The 20927-nt window shown below is 33.2% G+C and overlaps 3 protein-coding genes across 3 annotated transcripts; 1 reads left to right on the top strand and 2 right to left on the bottom strand.

Moving 5' to 3' along the window:
- Positions 1 to 4165: 4165 nt before the first annotated feature.
- Positions 4166 to 19052, top strand: LOC112326098 (UPF0481 protein At3g47200). The gene is made up of 3 exons (XM_052451678.1): positions 4166 to 4543; positions 18363 to 18742; positions 18814 to 19052. The coding sequence occupies exons 1-3, from the start codon at positions 4455 to 4457 to the stop codon at positions 19050 to 19052; spliced, it is 708 nt and encodes a 235-aa protein (XP_052307638.1). The 5' UTR covers positions 4166 to 4454.
- Positions 9768 to 10465, bottom strand: LOC18097281 (histone H3.2). Its single transcript, XM_006386049.3, has one exon. The coding sequence runs from the start codon at positions 10351 to 10353 to the stop codon at positions 9943 to 9945; it is 411 nt and encodes a 136-aa protein (XP_006386111.1). The 5' UTR covers positions 10354 to 10465; the 3' UTR covers positions 9768 to 9942.
- On the bottom strand, positions 12336 to 14413 carry LOC112326094 (putative UPF0481 protein At3g02645). The gene is made up of 2 exons (XM_024593394.2): positions 14251 to 14413; positions 12336 to 13752 (listed from the first exon to the last, which is right to left on the bottom strand). The coding sequence occupies exon 2, from the start codon at positions 13726 to 13728 to the stop codon at positions 12466 to 12468; it is 1263 nt and encodes a 420-aa protein (XP_024449162.1). The 5' UTR covers positions 13729 to 13752; positions 14251 to 14413; the 3' UTR covers positions 12336 to 12465.
- Positions 19053 to 20927: the final 1875 nt, after the last annotated feature.

Here is a 20927-nt window from a genome sequence, read left to right as displayed (position 1 = left end):
GCATAGGAAATGTGCATGTATCAAATCCACAAAAGCTGAAATTGGATGCCAGGAGTCAAAAGTGTGTGATGCTGGGGTATAGTGAAGAGTCCAAAGGATACAAGATGGTTGATCCCATAACAAAAAAGGTGATAGTTAGTAAAGATGTTGTGTTCGAAGAAGAGCAAAGCTGGGATTGGAGAAAAACAGAAGAAGACAAGAATGATATGCTTGATTAGGGAGAAGTTGATGCAGACATATATGCCTCCAGTGATGAAGAAAATGAAACTGAAGAATCACTAGAAGAAGGAGAATCCAGTCAATCCAATGATGCTGCAATATCTCACGGTAGCATCCCCAGTAATGCTGCAGCACCTGCTCTGCCCGAGAGAAGAGTCACTCGAGCTCCAGCCTATCTTCAAGACTACATAAGAGGGGAAAACTTTGAAGCAGAAGAAGAGGTACAAAGTTTTTCATTGTTTATGGTTTCTGCTGATCCTATTTATTATGAAGAAGCTGCAAAAATGAAACAATGGAGGGATGCAATGGATATGGAGATTGGTGCAATCTTAAAGAATGAGACCTGGGAGCTTGTTGATGCACCAAAGCAAGCAAAAATAATTGGAGTAAAGTGGGTTTATAAAACCAAGTTAAATGAAAATGGAGAGGTGGACAAATGCAAGGCTCGGCTTGTGGCAAAAGGATATGCACAAGAGAAGGGGGTAGACTACAATGAAGTTTTTGCCCCAGTTGCTAGGTGGGACACAATTCGCACAGTGATAGCTTTGGCAGCAAGGAATGGATGGACACTTTTTCAACTTGATGTCAAAAGTGCTTTTCTTTATGGCGAGTTGAATGAAGATGTATACATTGCACAACCTCCAGGCTATGAGATTAACGGGGAAGAGAAGAAAGTTTATAAATTGAAGAAAGCACTTTATGGCTTAAAACAGGCGCCAAGAGCATGGTTTAGCATAATTGAAGGTTATTTTGCTAAGGAGGGATTTGAGAGAAGTAGCTATGAACACACATTGTTCATAAAGAAGGAAGAGAAGAACAGAATTCTAATTGTAAGTTTATACGTCGATGATCTCATTTTTACTAGCAATGATTCAATTATGGTGAGCAAGTTCAAAGAGTCAATGAAAAAGGAATTCGAAATGACTGATCTCGGTGAAATGAAGTATTTTCTGGGAGTTGAAATTCGGCAAAGTTCCAAAGGCATTCATATTGGTCAGAAAAAGTATGCAGAAGAAATCTTGAAAAGATTTGGGCTGGAAAATTGTAATGGTGTTAAGAATCTCATGGTTCCAGGAAGCAATAGACTGACAAAACAAGAAGATGGCAAGAAGGCAGATGCAACCTTGTTCAAACAAATAGTGGGGAGTTTAATGTATATAACAGTCACAAGGCCTGACTTGGCTTATAGTGTGTGTCTGATAAGCCGTTTCATGGCCAATCCTATGGAATCTCACATGATGGCAGCCAAAAGAATTCTCAGATATATTAGAGCCACTACTGATCTTGGTGTATTCTACAGAAAGGGATGTGAAGATGAGATGCTAGCTTATACAGATAGTGACTATGCAGGGGACTTGGATGATCGAAAAAGCACTTCTGGATATGTTTTCATGCTAAGTGGAGGAGCAGTGGCTTGGTCATCAAAGAAACAGCCGGTGGTGACACTCTCAACTACAGAAGCAGAGTTTGTGGCAGCTGCATCTTGTGCATGTCAATGTATTTGGCTGCAACAGATACTTAAACAGATTGGAGGTACTGAAAGGAAGTGTGTCAAAGTTCTGTGTGATAATTCTTCTACAATAAAACTTGCCAAGAATCCAGTTCTTCATGGTAGGAGTAAGCATATTGACGTAAGATTCCATTTTCTGAGGAATCTTACAAAGGATGAAGTAATTGACATAGAGCATTGTGGTACAAATGAGCAGCTGGCTGATATTATGACCAAGCCTCTAAGGCTGGAACTGTTCGAGAAATTCAGAGCTGCACTTGGGGTGAATTCAGCTGAAAAAATAAACTAAACTGCTTCAAGCATGTTCAGTTTAGGGGAGCAATTATTAGACTTAGTCTTAATAATTTTAATAAGTGTCCTAGTTATTAGGACAGTGTTGTTAGCATTTGATATTCTGTTTTAGTTTTACCTATTCTTAAGCAAGGATCCACATCTTCAGGGTGTTGAAGACGTGAACTTATTTTTAGTTGTTTCTGTTGTTTCTTGTTCTGGCTATTTAAGCCTTAGTCTCATTTGATCAATTTATTGTATTATTCTAAGCATCCTGTGTGAAAGAATAATATACATCAATTTTTTATCACTTTTTAGCATATTTAAAGACTATAATAAGCTCATCTTAATCATTCTTTTGACTTTTATGGTCGCATGTGATGATACAATTGAATAATTGGATTCGTATATTCATCTGCCCTATCTCTGTCGATTTTGATAGTATTTGGAAGTAATTTTTAAAAGTATTTTTTAAAAAATATGAAATATTTTTTTGAATTAATATATTTTTAATATTTTTAAATTATTTTGATATATTGATTTCAAAAATAATTTTAAAAAAATAAAAAATATTATTGATATACTTTTTTAAATAAAAAACATTTAAAAAAATAAAAACAACTACATTTCCAAACAAATCTTTAAAATTTCTATATATAAACAGCTTTAGATTTGCAAGCTGTCCCTTCTTTTTTTGTTGTATTATTTATGGCACTATTTTAATAATGTAAAATATATTTAATTTTATTAATAAAGATGTTATTTATTTTTAATATTTCATGAATAATTGGCATGACTTTCCACAAAGCCTCCTTTTAGGCAGGGTAGAGGACTGTGACCGCAGGTATTGTTTTTCTGACATGACTTTGCACAAAGCAAAGAGTAATATTTTTAAAATTCCTTTTTGAAAATTCAAAAATCACAAATAATATTTTAATATCATTATTTTATTAAATATATATTGAGCCGAACTCGGGCCGCCATCTGGACTGCCTGACTGACTGACATAATTAATTCATGAAAACTGTCTCCTTTATTTATTAAAAAGTAATTTTTTTATAGAAAGTAGATTTTAAAAAAATAAATTATTTTTTAATATTTAATAATATAATAAAAAATAGATTAGAAAATATTTTTCAGTATTTATTTATATTATGAAAAATGAGCTGAAAAATAACTTATTAATGTTTTATTTTTTTCAAGTTTATTAAAATAATAAGAAACAATCTTGTAAATTAAAAAGTTGAATAAGAATGAAATTTAAAAAAAATATAATTTTATAAATTATCTCAAATAAAATAAATTATAATCAAAATAATAAAGATCAAATCTAACAAATAAAAAAAATTAAAAGATGAAGAAATTAAAATAATAATAATTACCATTTCATAAATTATTTCAAATAAAATAAGTAACAATAAAAAGAATGAGGACTAAATTTGATAGATAAAAAATTTCAATTAAAAAATGATAAGAAAAAAGAAAAAAACAATTATAAAAATAAGGATCAAAGTAATATAAAAATCAAATTTTAGAGGATGAAATTAAAAAAAAATATTCAAAACAATATATATATATATATATATATATATATATATATATATATATATATATATAGTAATTAAAAGTTTGAGGACCAAATTTGATATATGATATTTTTAAATTTTTTATAAATTTTAGAAAGTGTTTTTCACCCAAAATAAAAGAAAAATGTTTTTTTAAAAACCAAACTAAATTTTTCTTTGACTGAAAAATATTTTTTATTGATTAATTTTTTTAATTATAAATAAATACAAAAAAGTTTAGAATAAAACGAGTCCTAAAGTAATGTGAATAATTGGACTCGAATAAAAATCTTTGTCGATTTCAGACCAGAATTTCCATGAAAAACATAGCATCACAGGAAAAAGTAGCACTTTTCAACTTCTCACACACAAGCTTTTCTAGTCTTGGACCTTATCTTCTACAAATCTCTGAATCAATATCGCATCACAGGAAAATGGTGCACTTTTCAACTTTCTTTTCACGAAGGTAGCAATTAAAAGGCAACAGTATTATGAACTTATATAAATTTTAAATTTAAAGTATCTTCACTTAAAGGAATATATTAAAAAATAATATAATTTAAATAACTGAGCCAGAAAAGGTTGGCAAGGAATTTTGTGTAGAATAAGATGAGGTGAGGAATTTTCCTCCATCAAAACCTCCATGGAAATCACCCACACACACTTCCAGCAAAATATATAGCACCACAAGCCACTGGCCTTATCCCTGAAAAAACACCCAAACCACTGGCTTCCTCCACCGGAAACCCTCCAAGCAACATCAAAATTCACCCAAAACCCTTAACACCATCACCACCATTCAGCAATCCCAAACAGCCTGCCTAGAACAACAGTACTAGTGCAGTCCATGGAAGCAACCGATTTTTGAGCCTTAGTTTGCTTTCCTTTTGATGGTGGTTGAGATTACCACCTTCATCAAAGCTCTTGGAAACCTCACAACAGTCCCAAGAAGGTCTCCAAGTCAAAAGCTCACAATACAGTAAGCTGAATCATCTCACTTCATCACTCTAAAACAATTAGATTTTTGCTAAATTCTTCTAGGCTCAACTACTGACATTTTTTTATTGTTTTGAGTAAATCCCACATGCATTGACTTCGATTGTTATAAGGTTTTCGATTAATTCCTGATTTTTCTTATAAGCTATTTCGCAATTTATTAGTGATAGTAACCCCTGATTGGCATTGCATTCCTAACGGGGTTTATAAAATTAAATTTTTTAAAATAAAATTATTTTTTTTATGTTTTTTTTTTATAAAAACACTTAAATACTTTTCTAGGGTGGTTTCATATGGCGGCTGTCTTCTTTTTTTTGCCCTCTTTATCTTAAATTGGGTAACATCTCTACACACATTTTTAAAGGTAGACATTAAACAAAATGGGCCAAATAATAAGATGCTAAATAGTGGGTCTATATATTGTAATGTAGCTGTTAGTTCAACAAGGGCCACGTATTACAAATATATAACTTATTTTATTTTATTCTATTTGATAAAAATTAAGTATAAAATTATATAAATCAATATAAGTTTTTAACTTGAAAATATATATTAGAAAATTATATAAAATATATATTGAGGTTATAGTATCTTCTCTTAATTGGCATTCTAGTTTGTTTACAAAGTATGTTTTTAATGACTAATATTATTCCAGTTTGAAAATTATTGGTCGAACATCAAGTTCTGACCAGTAGATAATGATCACAGCCATGAAGTTTCACTTGATATCAACGAGTTAGCCAATTCTTTGAGGGAGCAATTGAAGATCAAGAAGGCTTTCTCCCAGGCATGCTGCATCTGCAGAGTCCCGGAACGATTGCGGAAGTTAAATGAAAAGGCATACACACCTCGAGTAGTCTCAATAGGCCCAATTCACCATGGTAAGGAAAATCTAAAAGCTATGGAAGACTACAAAATAATGTACCTGCAGCAGTTTCTCGAACAGAATTTATTAGTAAGTGTGGAGGTTTTAATTAACATTATCAAGGAGAATGAAACGGAATTACGGGATAGTTATGCCGAAACCATTGATCTTAGTAGGAAAGACTTCGTAACAATGATCTTACTGGATGCTGTCTTCATTATTATGGTCTTACTGAACATGAAGTACTTTAGAGGGTTTTATGAAAGGAGACGTAGTGACCACATTTTCTATCGTCCATTTAAGTTAGTTGACGTAATGTTTGATATGTGCTTGCTTGAAAATCAGCTTCCATTCTTCATCCTCCAGAAGTTTTTTGAGCTATCCAGTGTAGCTGCCAATCCTGATAATTGTACCCTTATTGAGCTTACTTGTGGGTTATTAAAGTACCATGGTCTGACTGGGTAGAAGAGGACAGTTGAAAAATAATCGATTCCTCTAGAGTCCTTCATTTCATTGACTTCCTAAGAAAGTGTCAGCAGCCAACAGAGAAGCACCGTCCAGCAAAAAAAACTACCTACTTTCTTAAGCGCACCCACAACAACAGAGCTCCATCAATCTGGAGTGAAGTTTAAGAATCCAGAAAAACGCTCATTGTTAGATATAACATTCAGTAATGGGATTCTAGAAATTCCACAACAAAAATAAATGATGTGATGGAAATCTTATTCAGAAATCTCCAGGCCTTTGAGCAATGCCATCATGTGTACGGGGATACTTTCGTAAATGACTATATTACTTTCATCAGCTGCCTCGTCGGTGCTACCAAAGATGTGGAAGTACTTGCTCAGAATGAGAATTTGAAAAATATGCTAAGCAGTGACGAAGCAGTATCAAATCTTTTTCACAATCTCATCATAGAAAATGTTCTCTCTCCAGAAAGTTTTCTTTCGGGTCTCTGGGAAGAGCTGAATTTACATTGCAGAAAGCGTAGGCATAAGTGGAAAGCAAACTTGAAGCAGGTTTACTTCAACAATCCATTGACTGGCATATCCTTGTACTCACTGTCATACAAACGGTGTGCTCTATCCTTCAATTGTGATAAATATTTAATCCCTTTGTATTTTCTTTTCATGATTTCAAAGTACTTAATTCAAATCCTGAGAAACGTTAGTTCCTTTCATTTCTTGTTTTCCTGATCTTGTTGCTTAATAAATTCACCCTCTCTTAAGGAATATACAATTTGAAAATTAATCTGCCAGATGTTGATAACTCATATCACAAATTAAATCTTCCAGATGACACAAATTTGGCTTGTTTAAGGTAATTCTCCAGGCAAGTTCCTCTCTTCTTCATGATATACATGACATGAAAATTAATCTGCCAGATGACACAAATTTGGCTTGTTTAAGGTAATTCTCCAGGTAAGTTCCTCTCATCTTCATAATCCATGTTTGATCTGTTATGGTTTGCTCTAAACAATCAAACCTTTGTTCCCAAGAATCTCGTTTCTACTCTTAAGCTAGCACAATGCCCTAAAGGGGCTACACCCCTACACCACGAAGTGAATTGCTATCATCTCTATCCATCAAATAGGCTAATCTGCTTTGTTATCAATTGATATGGTGTATAACATTGATAGAAGGTGAGGTTCTTAATATAAACTTAACATTCTTATTTATGTTAGTTCTAAAATCCTTTATAGAAAGGAAAACCTCATTAAAACTAAGATTATTTATAGGAAATGATTCCTAGTTAAAACTTACCTAACTAATAAAACTCATCTAGTATTAGGATTTATAAAAAATAGAGTATTAATTAAATTTCATCTAGCGTGATGGTTTGGACTTTGCAAGAAGATGCATTTCATAGGTCTATAATCAACAAATCAATTACATACCATTATACATATATTTAAAATACTTGGCTTAATAGTCATGGTGTAAAGGTAATCGTTTAATTTTTTATTCATATACTTTGGTTTAGAATTTAATCACCTCAATTAAAGAGTGACTTGATTAATTTGTTATTCCATAAAAAAAATATCAAAATATTGTTTTTAAATAAAAATCAAATTATTTTTGAAATGGAAAGTTTGATTTTTCAAGATTCCGGAGGGGGGGGGCTTTTGGTAAAAAAATGAATTGAGGATATGAGATCATGTAAAGCTGTAAAGATGTATTTGTGAGTTCTTATAGGGAATTTTTTTCAAGATTTATGACAACGTAAATCAAAGAAAGATACACAATTGAAGGACAAACTTATTATTTTATTGAAACTTTAGAAAAGAAGTTTAACAATAAAGATCTTATGCCAACATCTTGAGCTATAATTTCTAGCAAGGTAATACATGAAAAGGACTAAACACATATCTATCATTGATTGAAATTTTCTAGAATATCTCAATCATTCTTCTCATATGAACTCATCGACAGGGTCTCTTTTCAATAATCAGTTGGGGTCATGTGTAGATCATTCTTGGCCTAATGACACCATAGTTTTATCTTCAAGATAGTTGATTTCTAGGAACCGGTGTGAAGAAGTCAACTATAGGGAGGGTAGATGTTCTTTGTAGTTTTTTCTCTTACTTTTGTAACCACCTCCGATATTATGAATCTTAGATTCTTTTCTTTTTCCAGTGAAACCGTTCTTCTTAGTCGGGTTAGCAATCTTATCTAACCCAATAACTTGTTCAATCCTCTAAGCTAAACAACCAGGTCAGTGAAATGTTGTGCAGAGCTTCTAACTAAATATTCAAAGTATGAGACCTTAAAAGTGTTGGAAAAAAAAACTGATCATTTTTTTTCAACAAAGAAAGATTAATCTGTGAAGTTGTCTCACGTTATCTTTGAACGTATTCCCTTATAGATTCCTTGTTGTTCTTCTCCATAACTTGTAAGTTTGAACTATCAAATTCCATATTTACATTGAACTTATATTACCTAATAAAGACATCATTCAAATCCTTCTATTTTTTCATATTGGTATTGTCTAACCATATATATCAAATGAAGACAGCATTACTTAAGTTATCTTGAAAAAAATGAATCTTTAGCAAAATTCGAAGAGTTAAACCTTTTATGACGAAGGCGGCACCTAGCAGCAGCATCTTCACAAAAACATCACTACTGAGTTCAATTGCTTCCGCATAACAATTACGAAGCCTTGTCTCTTCCATCTCAGTAACTCCAATAAAATCCTCCAAGCTTAATTCACTCCATGCAAGAAAATCTTTCAGATACCTTCTTTTGTACTCTTCCATTGCTTTGAATTCTTCCCCGCCATGATGAAGTGGGCCGACAGAGATAACTTGTGGTGTTTAGGCTTTTTCATTTAACACTCGCAACCGCTCAGGGACTCTGTAAATGCAACAGTCATCAAGTAAAGGATGCAAGATCTCCAACTCCTCTCTCATAGTCTTCCCTAACTAGTAAATATCAATCGAAACTTGATCGCCTGTCTTCATCTTCTCGCTTGATGTCCCAATCATGCATCTCCATTCTGCGGCTCACGATGATTGCTAGTTTTAGCATCAGCAAATCACAAATTACAACACTTTCTAATTTTTCTTTAAATCTTTCATTAAATAAAAATGGAACTCAACTGCTAGCTCAACCCTACTGAAAAAGATAAGAAGAATCATAGAAAACAGAACTGAAATTACAAGAGATCCCAGTTACTACAAGCTTAAGTTAAGCTCGCATTAGAAATAGCTTTCTGAAGGATCAGGGCATTCTGAATTCGAAGTCTGCACTTAACACTGCATAATCCAACTGGAAAAATCGTTCGTGTTTATGCTTTCATTCGAGTGAACTATCCTAGTTCTTGAAAGCCTTTGAACTAAGTCCAAGGACCAATATCACACATCTAAAGCGATCGATTATACTGATGTATTTCAGACCGATATATCAATCAGAACACTACAACTATAGCGTAAAAAAATTACATAGTTGAATTCCAGGCAATCAAATTCTGCTTCCTCGCTAAGAAACACTTAAAATTTTAAATTCATTTATTTTATTTTCAAGATTTTAAAATTAACTCTATAAAGAATTAAAAAAAAATCAATATAATTATGGTGATTAATCTCAACAAAAAATATATTAATTTTTAAAGAAACTAAACCTTGTATAAGTTATACATTACATTAAACTAGTAGAAAGTAGAAACTCATCAAAACCTAAAATATCTTAACAATATAAAAAATAATATAGTAAAAACAATAAAGATAGCACCCCACATCACAAATTAGCCTCCTTCAGCCAGTAAATTCAACCAATTAAATAACATGGTAAAAACAATAAAGATCTGAGCATGTCTATTAATCAACATACTAACTAATCCGTTGATTATAAATATATATTCCATTGATTATAAATATTGCATCTGCTAAGATTAAAATTCAAATTAGGCAACGCAATTTGCCATTAAATCCTGAAAAGATTTACAATGAAGCAAGCCCAAAATGCTCAATCTGCTAAACGACATGGGTCTCAGCAGATGTTGCTGATCCAACTTCACTAAGCCCTCTCTCCTCTAATCCTACGGGCTAACTGGATATCTTTAGGCATAATGGTGACCCTCTTAGCATGAATAGCACACAAGTTTGTATCCTCAAACAACCCAACAAGGTATGCCTCTGCTGCCTCTTGAAGGGCTGCTACGGCACTGCTTTGGAACCTCAAGTCTGTCTTGAAATCTTGGGCAATTTCCCTCACCAGCCTTTGAAATGGCAGTTTCCTTATCAACAGCTCAGTGCTCTTCTGGTACTTCCTGATTTCTCTCAGCGCCACTGTTCCTGGCCTGAAACGGTGGGGCTTCTTCACTCCTCCGGTAGCTGGAGCTGACTTCCTGGCTGCCTTGGTGGCTAGCTGCTTCCTTGGGGCTTTTCCTCCGGTGGATTTTCTTGCTGTTTGCTTTGTACGAGCCATTGAAATAGGTAAGTTGGGAAAATGGGGTTTCGGGTTTATGTTAGGGAAACGAGGGAAAGTTAGGGTTTTGAGTGTTTTTGGTGGGTAGAGATAGGAGGTTATGACGATTTTTATAAGGCGAGGGGAGAGGTGATGGAGGAAGGAAGGAGACAGTGGAATGGGATTTGAGCCGTTGATCGGGAAGCCAAAGTACGGTTGTGATGGAGATCCGAGCGCATGTGAAGCGGCCAATAGGATTGCTTCTTTTAGGCGGGCTCGTTTTTAATCTTTTGGAGCTCCTTACCTTTTCTCTTTGGGGAGACTTTCTGGACCGTGGATTTTGAAGCGATCCGCGGTTGTGAATGTTTAGAGAAGCGTGGTGAGGATCGCCATCTGCGTGCTCTGTTGAGTGACCAATAAAAATGCTTTATTTGCTTCCTGTTTAGGGAGTTAGGGAGATTAAATATGGACCGTTGATTTGCTATTGAACGTACCTGGATGTCGTCATGGATTCATCTATATGATAAACCATAATTATTTAATTGATGTGATAAAACATAGTTTAGACTTTAGTGGGTTGATTTGAGAATTTTGAGATTAAAACTGATGATATTATCATATTTTTAGCAATTTAATTAAACTGATGAAGCTCAATTAAACCAACAACAAGTTAAAATCATCATAGAAAAAAATAAACTTTGCATTTGCGATGTTTTTAAATTTTCACATGAATATTTTGTGTAATTAAAATCATTATAGGGATGTTTTGGTATTTTTACATTTTCATTTGAATTTTTAATAAAAAAATGCTTTTGGCACATGCACGCGCACCAACAAGTGGGTTGTATTCGCACCATTCAGAGGATGCATGTTCTCATTTATATGATGTGGCGTGTGTAGATATATGATAATTGTTTGTTTTGTTTTTTTCTCTCTCTCATATGATAGATAAAGTAAATCATTGTCCTCTTTCATTTTTTTTTCAATTTCAATTCTCATTTTTTTAATTTTTTATTTTATTCTTATTCCTTTTATAGAAGTTTTTTTTTCCAATTTAGTCCTTCAATTACAATATCTCATATGTTTTGTTTTTAATTTCAGTCTTTATTTTTTTAATTTATTATTTTATTCTTATTTTTTTTATATAGCTGGAGTCCTTGTTCCTTTTATTTCTTATTTTGTTCCTTTGTCTTTTACAGACATATTTTTTAAAAATTTAGTTCTTCAATTATAATTTCTTGTATGTTTTGTTTTTAATTTCAGTCCTTATTTTTTATTTTTAATATTTTTTATTTGCCATTTTATTTTTTATTTTTTTTGCTTTCAATTTTATTTTTTAATCAAAGTTTTTGTTGTTTTATTTTTTGTACTTAAACCCTCATTCTTTTGATTTTTTTTCCTTTCGTTAAAGATATTTGTAATTCAATTTAACCCTTCAAGTAATTTTTTTTTATTTTCCCTCTAATTAATGTTCTTTTTTCACCCTTATTTTTTTAGATCCTTTTGTGTAATTATTTTTTTTTGTTTTATTTTTTGACATTTAATTTGTCATGTGATCTTATCGTTCTACATTGGTTTTTTTTTTTATAAAAAAATATTGGTTTTGTAATCACTTTCAATTTCTTTTCTTTGAGTTTATCCCGATCTCATAACGTAGATCACCGGTTTTGCATATCATTTTTAGAATTATTTTTTTTATATTTGATTTTTCAAGATATTATTCCAGTTCATCTGTAATTGTTTTTTGTTTTATACAGGTTAATTTTATTTTTTAAAATAAAAAGTATTTATTTTTAAATAATATTATTGATTTGTTGGGTCTTGCATAATATTTTTTAGGGCCATAGTTTATTCAATCAATTTTATTTACATTTATTTTTTAAATCTTGAGGTTTTTAGATTATAAATTTAATTTTTATTAATTTAAATAAATAAATTCATTAAATATCATGCTAAGCATGCCTGTATAGAATAGAATAAAACAATTTCAGTTTCCAAGAGACAAAACAAAGAATTGCTTGGAATTTCTACTGAAACAACTTTGTCATTTGGAAGAACAAAACAAAGAAGAGAACAAGGATTATGGGTACAATTAATGCAACATGCGGTATGAAAGAATTGAAACTGCAGAAGCTAAACTACTTGAAGTATCGAGCAGACGGATTGTATGACAGTCAGAATGAGAAGAATAACAGCTCCTGCGACAGAGAGTACTGCCCATGGGGTATTGAAATAATTTTGCTTTAAATTTGCCTTCCACTTGTTCCATGGCCTTTCGCAGAATGCATTCAGATCTTTAATGAGACCTTTAAAGAGAAAAGTACCTGACCACACACTATTTTGTTTGTTGAGATTGTAAAATAGTTGTACCACTTCCTCATTAGACGGTAGGCAGTTATCTACAATACGATTTTCAACAAGTATTTCCACATCCTTACTGGCACCGAGAAAGAGACCCATCAAACAGATATAGTCACCAACATAACCATGTTTCAGGCCATGGCACTGCTCAAAGGCTTGCATATTCCTGATTATGATTTCTGTTCTTCCATCTAACTTTAATCGTGGAATTTCTAGTCTCCCTTTATTTCTATCGAATTTTATGTCAAGAAGATTTTTTCTTGAACTCAGCACAAACTTGACCCCCGCTTGGTGGAGATCCTTTACACTGGGTGCGGTTAGAACCTCAAGTTCCTCAATCGGTTGCTGTTCAGTTGGCCGATGATAAATTGTAAGAAAGTCAACCAAATGTTTCACTTCGGAGATTTCTATACTCCCCAAATTTTCCCATACTGCCCATGGACCCCATTCACATGAAAAGAACCAATGAGTAAGCTCAATCAGAGTAGCTTTTGGAGAATTGCCGATTATAGTGGATAGTCTAGACAACTCGTCGAGGATGAAGAACGGGAGCTGATTTTCAAGCAAACAGATATCAACCCTGACATCTATACTCTTGTATGGAGGATAGAAAATGCTGTCTCTGCTTCCTCTGAAGTCTGTGTAAGTCCACTTCAGCAATAACATAATGACGAAGGCAGCATCCATTAATATCATTTTTATGAAGTATTCGCTACTAAACGCAATGGTTTCCGCATAGCAATTACGCAATCTTGTTTCGTTCTCCTTAATATATTCAATAAAACCCTCCACGCTTACCCCGCTCCGGGCAATGAATTCTTGCAGGTACATTCTTTTGTGGTCTTCCATGGCTTTTAGCTTGTCATTACAATGGTGAATTGGGCCTATGGAGACTAATCGAGGTGTGTAGGCCTTTTCGTTCAGCTCGCGTAATCGCTCAGGAACTTTATATATACAACATGTGTCGGAGAAAGCATATGAGATTTGCAGCTCTTCCTTCACGGATTGGATTAATTTATCAATACCAGTTTCCATCCCGTGACTGAACTGAGATGATGACTAGTATTAGAACAAAACAAGCAGATCAAAAAAATTGTTACGACAGAGAAAACAAATTCAATTACGAAACCCAAAAAAGAGATGAAACTTCCAGCCTTAAGTTTGCCTTCACTAGCAACAATTTAACCTGTAATATATATATATATATATATGCGCGACCACATGAGTGATACAAATTAAGCGATGTATTAAATTTCTTTAATTAAGATTATTAACGACGTGCCTTGTTCCACATAATTTGTATTAAATGATATAAATTAATTATTAAAATAATTAATTAATTTATATTGTTTCATATGAAATTTGCTTAATAAGTTGCATATTTGTGTTTAGAAAAAATTGATATTTTATCATTAAAAAAAATATGATAATGAAATGTGCAGATAATTTTGATAATTTCTCTTAAGAAGATTATTTTTCATGTAGTATTATTTTGAATAAAAAAAAACATGATGCTTGTCATAAAAAGCCAAATGGACAGAAACTTAAACTACTTACAAGCTCTCAGCAACCGCAGTTTTAGAAGTTTCGCTCGTGTCCAAAGAGATGTTTTCCTGGCTGCCTTCGTGGCCAGTTGTTCCTTAGGGCTTTCCCTCCGGTGGATTTTCTTGCTGTTTACTTTGTGCCCTTGAAATAAATGAATTCGGAAATTGGGGTTTCGGGTTTCTGTTTGTTTCTCGAGAAAACGAGGGAAAGCTAGAGATTTGAAAGTTTTTGGTGGTTAGGGATAGGAGGTTCCGGCGATTTTTGTAGGGGCAAGGGGAGAGGTGAAGGAGGAAGGAAGTAGACAGTGAAATGGGATTTGAGCCGTAGATCGGTAAGCTAATGGAAAACTATAAATGTAATCCGAAGAGGGGAAAGGTGAAAGTAATATTAACTATTTTTGAGCATATTTAAAGACTATAATAAGCTCATCTTAATCATTCTTTTGACTTTTATGAATATATAAATCCTTCCATGTGGGGCATGGTCGCATGTGATTCAATTGAATAAACAGCTTTAGGTTTGCAAGCTGTCCCCTTTTTTTTTTTGTCTTATTTATGGCACTATTTTAATAATGTAAAATATATTTAATTTTATTAATAAAGATGTTATTTATTTTTAATATTTAATAAATAAATTTAAAATAAAAATAAAGTTTATGGAATAAAAATTTAATGCAAGACTTGTATAAAAGTCGTGCCAATTTCCATGAATAAGTGGCATGACTTTCCACAAAGCCTACTTCTAGGCAGGGTAGAGGACTGTGACCGCAGGTATTGTTTTTCTGACATGACTTTCCACAAAGCAAAGAGTAATATTTTTAAAATTCCTTTTTGAAAATTCAAAAATCACAAATAATATTTTAATATCATTATATTATTAAATATGTATAGAGCCGAACTCGGCCAGCCATCTGGACTGCCTGACTGGCTGACTGACATGGAGGGGATGCTACCTGACTTTAATGACACGAGTCTTCACCAAAATACATAATTAATTTATGAAAACTGTCGTGATAATGATGTTTTAGAAAGAGTTTCTTAAAGTAATGTGAATAATTGGACTCAAATAAAAATCTATGTCGATTTCAGACCAGAATTTCCATGTAAAACATAGCATCGCAGGAAAACGTAGCACTTTTCAACTTCTCACACACAAGCTTTTCTAGTCTTGCACCTTATCTTCTACAAATCTCTGAATCAATATCGCATCATTGGAAAATGTTGCACTTTTCAACTTTCTTTCCACGAAGGTAGCAATTAAAAGGCGACAGTATTATGAACTTATATAAATTTTAAATTTAAAGTATCTTCACTTAAAAGAATATATTAAAAAATAATCTAATTTAAATAACCGAGTCAGAAAAGGTTGGCAAGGAATTTTGTGTAGAATAAGAAGAGGTGAGGAATTTTCCTCCATAAAAACCTCCTTAGAAAACCTCCATGGAAATCACCCATACACACTTCCAGCAAAATATATAGCACCACAAGCCACTGGCCTTATCCCTGAAAAAACACACAAACCACTGGCTTCCTCCACCGGAAACCCTCCAAGCACCATCAAAATTCACCCAAAACCCTGCACCTAACACCATCACCACCATTCAGCAATCCCAAACAGCCTGCCTAGAACAACAGTAGTGCAGTCCATGGAAGCAACCGATTTTTGAGCCTTAGTTTGCTTTCCTTTCGATGGTGGTTGAGATTACCACCTTCATCAAAGCTCTTGAAAACCTCACAACTATAGTTTTGAAACCCGAGCCGGTAATCGATCTGGTCTAATAATCGGGTCACAGGTTAGATAAGTTGACCCAGGTCAACCAAAAAAAAAAATCTTTCATTAAAGACATGATGGCATTTCTCTGAAGATCATTAAAGAAGGGGATTTACAATTAAGACAGGAAGATTCGAGCAGAAATAGTTATGTAGGATGATGATGGTCCTCAGGTCTCTAATGGAAGTCTTCTCTTCTTTGCACCTCTGCTTCAAAACCACTTGCGAGTATTTCCTAGAAAAAAACATATAAAGTCTTTCATGCTGTATGTGTCTATTAGAGTGTATTCTCCTCTTCTTTGTGTATTCCTTATAGCATTTATTGAGCACTCGACTTCTTCCACGTCACAAGGAACATGAGAAACTCCATGACCTAAGATAATGACAGGCAGATGATAGCCACATTAAATTGCTGGGGGCTACAGATCATTTCTAACGTAGCGCAAAGGCAGAAAAGAAACCTCATGGGGACACAGAATTAAGAGATCCACGAGACATGTTTCATGAAGCATTTCTAAAGTTAAAAAGTAATTCGAATAAAAATAAATTATACCTCGGATGGGTCCCTGAGAGAGTAATATGCATTGCTTTCCTTGGGTGATTTTGATACCAGAATCCCATAACCACAGTTCCTCTCTCTCAAAATCTATTGCATGTGCATCAAAGTAATTCAGCAGATAACTAAAGAACATGTCATAAAAAATTCAGCAGCATATACTAAAAGAAGAATGTCGGGGTATTTTATCCATAGATTACCTTAAATGCATCTCCATCTGTCCGGTCATCTCCAACATAAATTGGGAGCACATCATCAAAATTGCTGCTAACTAAACTAGGATAATTAATTTATGTTCTCAATTTATAAACTATCACGAATTGTTTCTTCTTGCTGCTAACAATGTCCACTTTCTGGAAACTTTCAGGTTGGTTGCCAGCAAGATGATCCTAGCTAGTTCCAGAAACAAATGCATCGATTAAGACAGAATGGCTGCATCAACATCTTATTTTCTATCTATAACAAGAAATCTCAAACTAATCAGAAATCCCAATCCTAGGTTGCTGACCTTTCTTTCATTTTTTCTCGGTTGTAGAAAAGAAAAGAACAAAGAAACATACATGTCTATGAGTGTGAGAATACGAAAGAATCGATGCCAGATCAAGAACCGCGAATGAATCGATGCCAACTCCGACACTGCAAGTTCAAAAAAAGGCAAAGAATAAAGAAAAGAGAGAGTGAAAGAAGAAGAGTCGTGACGAAAAACAAGAGGCTAACCTTATTCACAGATTTAAAACAGTGATCAAGAGTCTTCTGCTCCTCTACTCTTCACGATTGAAATTGTTTTTTTTTAATTAGGTTTTCTTTGATTCTCTCTATTTGCATCGTTCATCGTTTGTCATTTTGACATTTTAAAAGGCCAAAATGGCGTCGTTTTATGTCTATATATATATATATAAAGAGGTCGGGTCTCGTCCGGGTCACCCGGGTTTCACTGGATCAACTCCCCAACTAATTTTTACCTAGATGCGGAACGATCCCAGACCCGGATCGGCTAGATCCCGAATCGACTCATCAGCTCGAATTTCAAAACTATGCTCAAAACAGTCCCAAGAACGTCACCAAGTCAAAAGCTCACAAAAGTAAGCTGAATCATCTCACTTCATCACTCCAAAACAATTAGATTTTTGCTACATTCTTCTAGGCTCAATTACTGACATTTTTTTTTATTGTTTTGAGTAATCCCACATGCATTGACTTCGATCATTATAAGGTTTTTGATTAATTCCTGATTTTTCTTATAAGCTATTTCACAATTTATTAGTGATACTAACTCCCTGACTGGTATTGCATTTGGATTTTACAAAATTAAATTTTTTAAAATAAAATTAATTTTTTTAAAAATAAATTTTTTTAATAAATTTTTAAATAAAAAAACTTTAAAAAACAACAACTATTATTTTTATAAAAACACTTAAATACTTTTTTAGGGTGGTTTCATATGGCAGCTGTCTTCTTTTTTTGCCCTCTTTATCTTAAATTGGGTAACATCTCTACACGCATTTTTAAAGGTAGACATTAAACAAAATGGGCCAAATAATAAGATGCTAAATAGTGAGTCTATATATTGTAATGTAGCTGTTAGTTTAACATGGGACAAATATTACAAATATATAATTTATTTTATTTGATAAAAATTAAGTAAAAGATAATATAAATTAACATGCTCAAAAACCTTTTACTTGAGAATATATATTAGAAAATTATATAAAATCATATATTAAAGTTATAGTATCTTCTCTTAATTGGCATTCTAGTTTGTTTACAAAGTATGTTTTTCATGACTAATATTATTCCAGTTTGAAAATTGGTCGAACATCAAGTTCTGACCAGCAGATAATGGATCACAGCCATGAAGTTTCACTTGATATCAACGAGTTAGCCAATTCTTTGAGGGAGCAATTGAAGATCAAGAAGGCTTTCTCCCTGGCATGCTGCATCTACAGAGTCCCGGAACGATTGCGGAAGTTAAATGAAAAGGCATATACACCTCGAGTAGTCTCAATAGGCCCTATTCACCGTGGTAAGGAGAATCTAAAAGCTATGGAAGACTACAAAATAATGTACCTGAAGCAGTTTCTCGAACACAATTTATTAGTGAGTGTGGAGGATTTAATTAACATTATCAAGGAGAATGAAACGGAATTACGTGATAGTTATGCCGAAACCATTGATCTTAGTAAGAAAGACTTCGTAACAATGATCTTACTGGATGCTGTCTTCATTATTATGGTCTTACTGAACATGAAGTGCTTGAAAGGCGGTTTTATGAAAGGAGACGTAGTGACCACATTTTCTATCGTCCATTTAAGTTAGTTGACGTCATGTTTGATATGTGCTTGCTTGAAAATCAGCTTCCATTCTTCATCCTCCAGAAGTTTTTTGAGCTATCCAGTGTAGCTGCCAATCCTGGTAATTGTACCCTTATTGAGCTTACTTGTGGGTTATTAAAAGTACCATGGTCTGACTGGGTAGAAGAGGACAGTTGAAAAATAATCGATTCCTCTGGAGTCCTTCATTTCATTGACTTCCTAAGAAAGTGTCAGCAGCCAACAGAGAAGCACCGTCCAGCGAAAAAAACTTATACTTTCTTAAGCGCACCCACAGCAACGGAGCTCCATCAATCTGGAGTGAAGTTTAAGAATCCAGAATAAAGCTCATTGTTAGATATAACATTCAGTAATTCCACGACTAAAATATATGATGTGATGGAAATCTTATTCAGAAATCTCCTGGCCTTGAGCAATGCCATCATGTGTACGGGGATACTTTTGTAAATGACAATATTACTTTCATCAGCTGCCTCGTCCGTGCTACCACAGATGTGGAAGTATTTGATCAGAATGAGAATTTAAAAAATATGCTAAGCAGTATCAAATCTTTTTCACAATCTTATCATAGAAAATGTTATCTATCCACAAAGTTTTCTTTCGGGTCTCTGCGAAGAGCTGAATTTACATTGCAGAAAGCGTAGGCACAAGTGGAAGGCAAACTTGAAGCAGGTTTACTTCAACAATCCATTGACCGGCATCTCCGTTTTTGCTGCTACTTTTCTGTCATACAAACGGTGTGCTCTATCCTTCAATTGTGATAAATATTTAATCCCTTTGTATTTTCTTTTCATGATTTCAAAGTACTTCAAATCCTGAGAAACGTTAGTTCCTTTCATTTCTTGTTTTCCTGATCTTGTTGCTTAATAAATTCACCCCCTTTAAGGAATATACAATTTGAAATTTAATATGCCAGATGTTGATAACTCATATCACCAATTAAATCTTCCAGATGACATAAATTTGGCTGGTTTAAGGTAAGTCTCCAGTCAAGTTGTTCTCGTCTTCATGATCCATGTTTGACCTGCTATGGTTTGTTCCAAATAATCAAACCTTTGTTCACAGCGATCTCATTTCTACTCTTAAGCTAGCACAACACCCTAAAGGGGCTCCACCCCTGCACCACGAAATGAATTGCTACCATCTCCATCCATCAAATAAACCAACCTGCTTTGTTATCAAATGATGTGGCGTATAACATTGATAGAAGGTAAGGTTCTTAACATAAACTTAACATTCTTATTTATTTTAGTTTTAAAATCCTTTATAGAAAGGAAATCCTCATTAAAACTAAAATCATTTATAAAAAATGATTCTTAATTAAAACTTACTTAACTAATAAAACTGGTCATCTAGTATTAGGATTTATAAAAAGATCTAGTATTAGGATTTATAAAAAGTAAAGTACTAATTAAATCTCATCTAATGTGATAGTTTGGACTTTGCAAGAAGATGCATTTCATGAGTCTATTAACAACAAATCAATTACATACCATTATGCATATATTTAAAATACTTGGCTCAATAGTCATGGTGTGAGGGTATCCTTTCAATTTTTCATTCATATATTTTGGTTTAGAATTTAATCACCTCAATGAAAATGTTGCTTGATTCATTTGTTACTCCGCAAAAAGAATGTCAAAATATTGTTTTTAAATAAAAATCAAATTATTTTTGAAATGGCAAGTTTGATTTTTCAAAATTCCACCAGGGGAAAAGCTTTCGGTAAAAAAATGAATTGAGTATATGAGATCATGTAAAGCTGCAAAGGTATATTTGTGAGTTTTTATAGGGAATTTCTTTCAAGATTTATGACAACGTAAATAAAAAAAAATACGCAATTGAAGGACAAACTTATTATTTTATCGAAACTTTAGAAAAGAAGTTTAACAACAAAAATCTTATGCCAACATCTTGAGTTATGATTTCTAGCAAGGTAATACATGAAAAGAACTAAACACTTAACTATCATTGATTGAAATTTTCTAGAATCTCTCAATCACTCTACTCATATGAACTCATCAACAGGAGTCT

The sequence above is a fragment of the Populus trichocarpa genome, chromosome 3, assembly GCF_000002775.5.
Source record: "Populus trichocarpa isolate Nisqually-1 chromosome 3, P.trichocarpa_v4.1, whole genome shotgun sequence".
In the NCBI taxonomy this organism is placed as follows: Eukaryota; Viridiplantae; Streptophyta; class Magnoliopsida; order Malpighiales; family Salicaceae; genus Populus; species Populus trichocarpa.
Note: the sequence above shows the minus strand (reverse complement) of the source record. Positions and strands in the feature narration are given on the sequence as shown.

Coding starts and splice junctions, on each gene's coding strand:
- LOC112326098 (XM_052451678.1), top strand. CDS start 4,455: ATGGTGGTTGAGATTACCACCTTCATCAAAGCTCTTGGAAACCTCACA. Junction 4,544..18,362: donor AGTCAAAAGCTCACAATACA/GTAAGCTGAATC, acceptor ATATTATTCCAG/TTTGAAAATTGGTCGAACAT. Junction 18,743..18,813: donor TGCCGAAACCATTGATCTTA/GTAAGAAAGACT, acceptor CTGAACATGAAG/TGCTTGAAAGGCGGTTTTAT.
- LOC18097281 (XM_006386049.3), bottom strand. CDS start 10,353: ATGGCTCGTACAAAGCAAACAGCAAGAAAATCCACCGGAGGAAAAGCC.
- LOC112326094 (XM_024593394.2), bottom strand. CDS start 13,728: ATGGAAACTGGTATTGATAAATTAATCCAATCCGTGAAGGAAGAGCTG.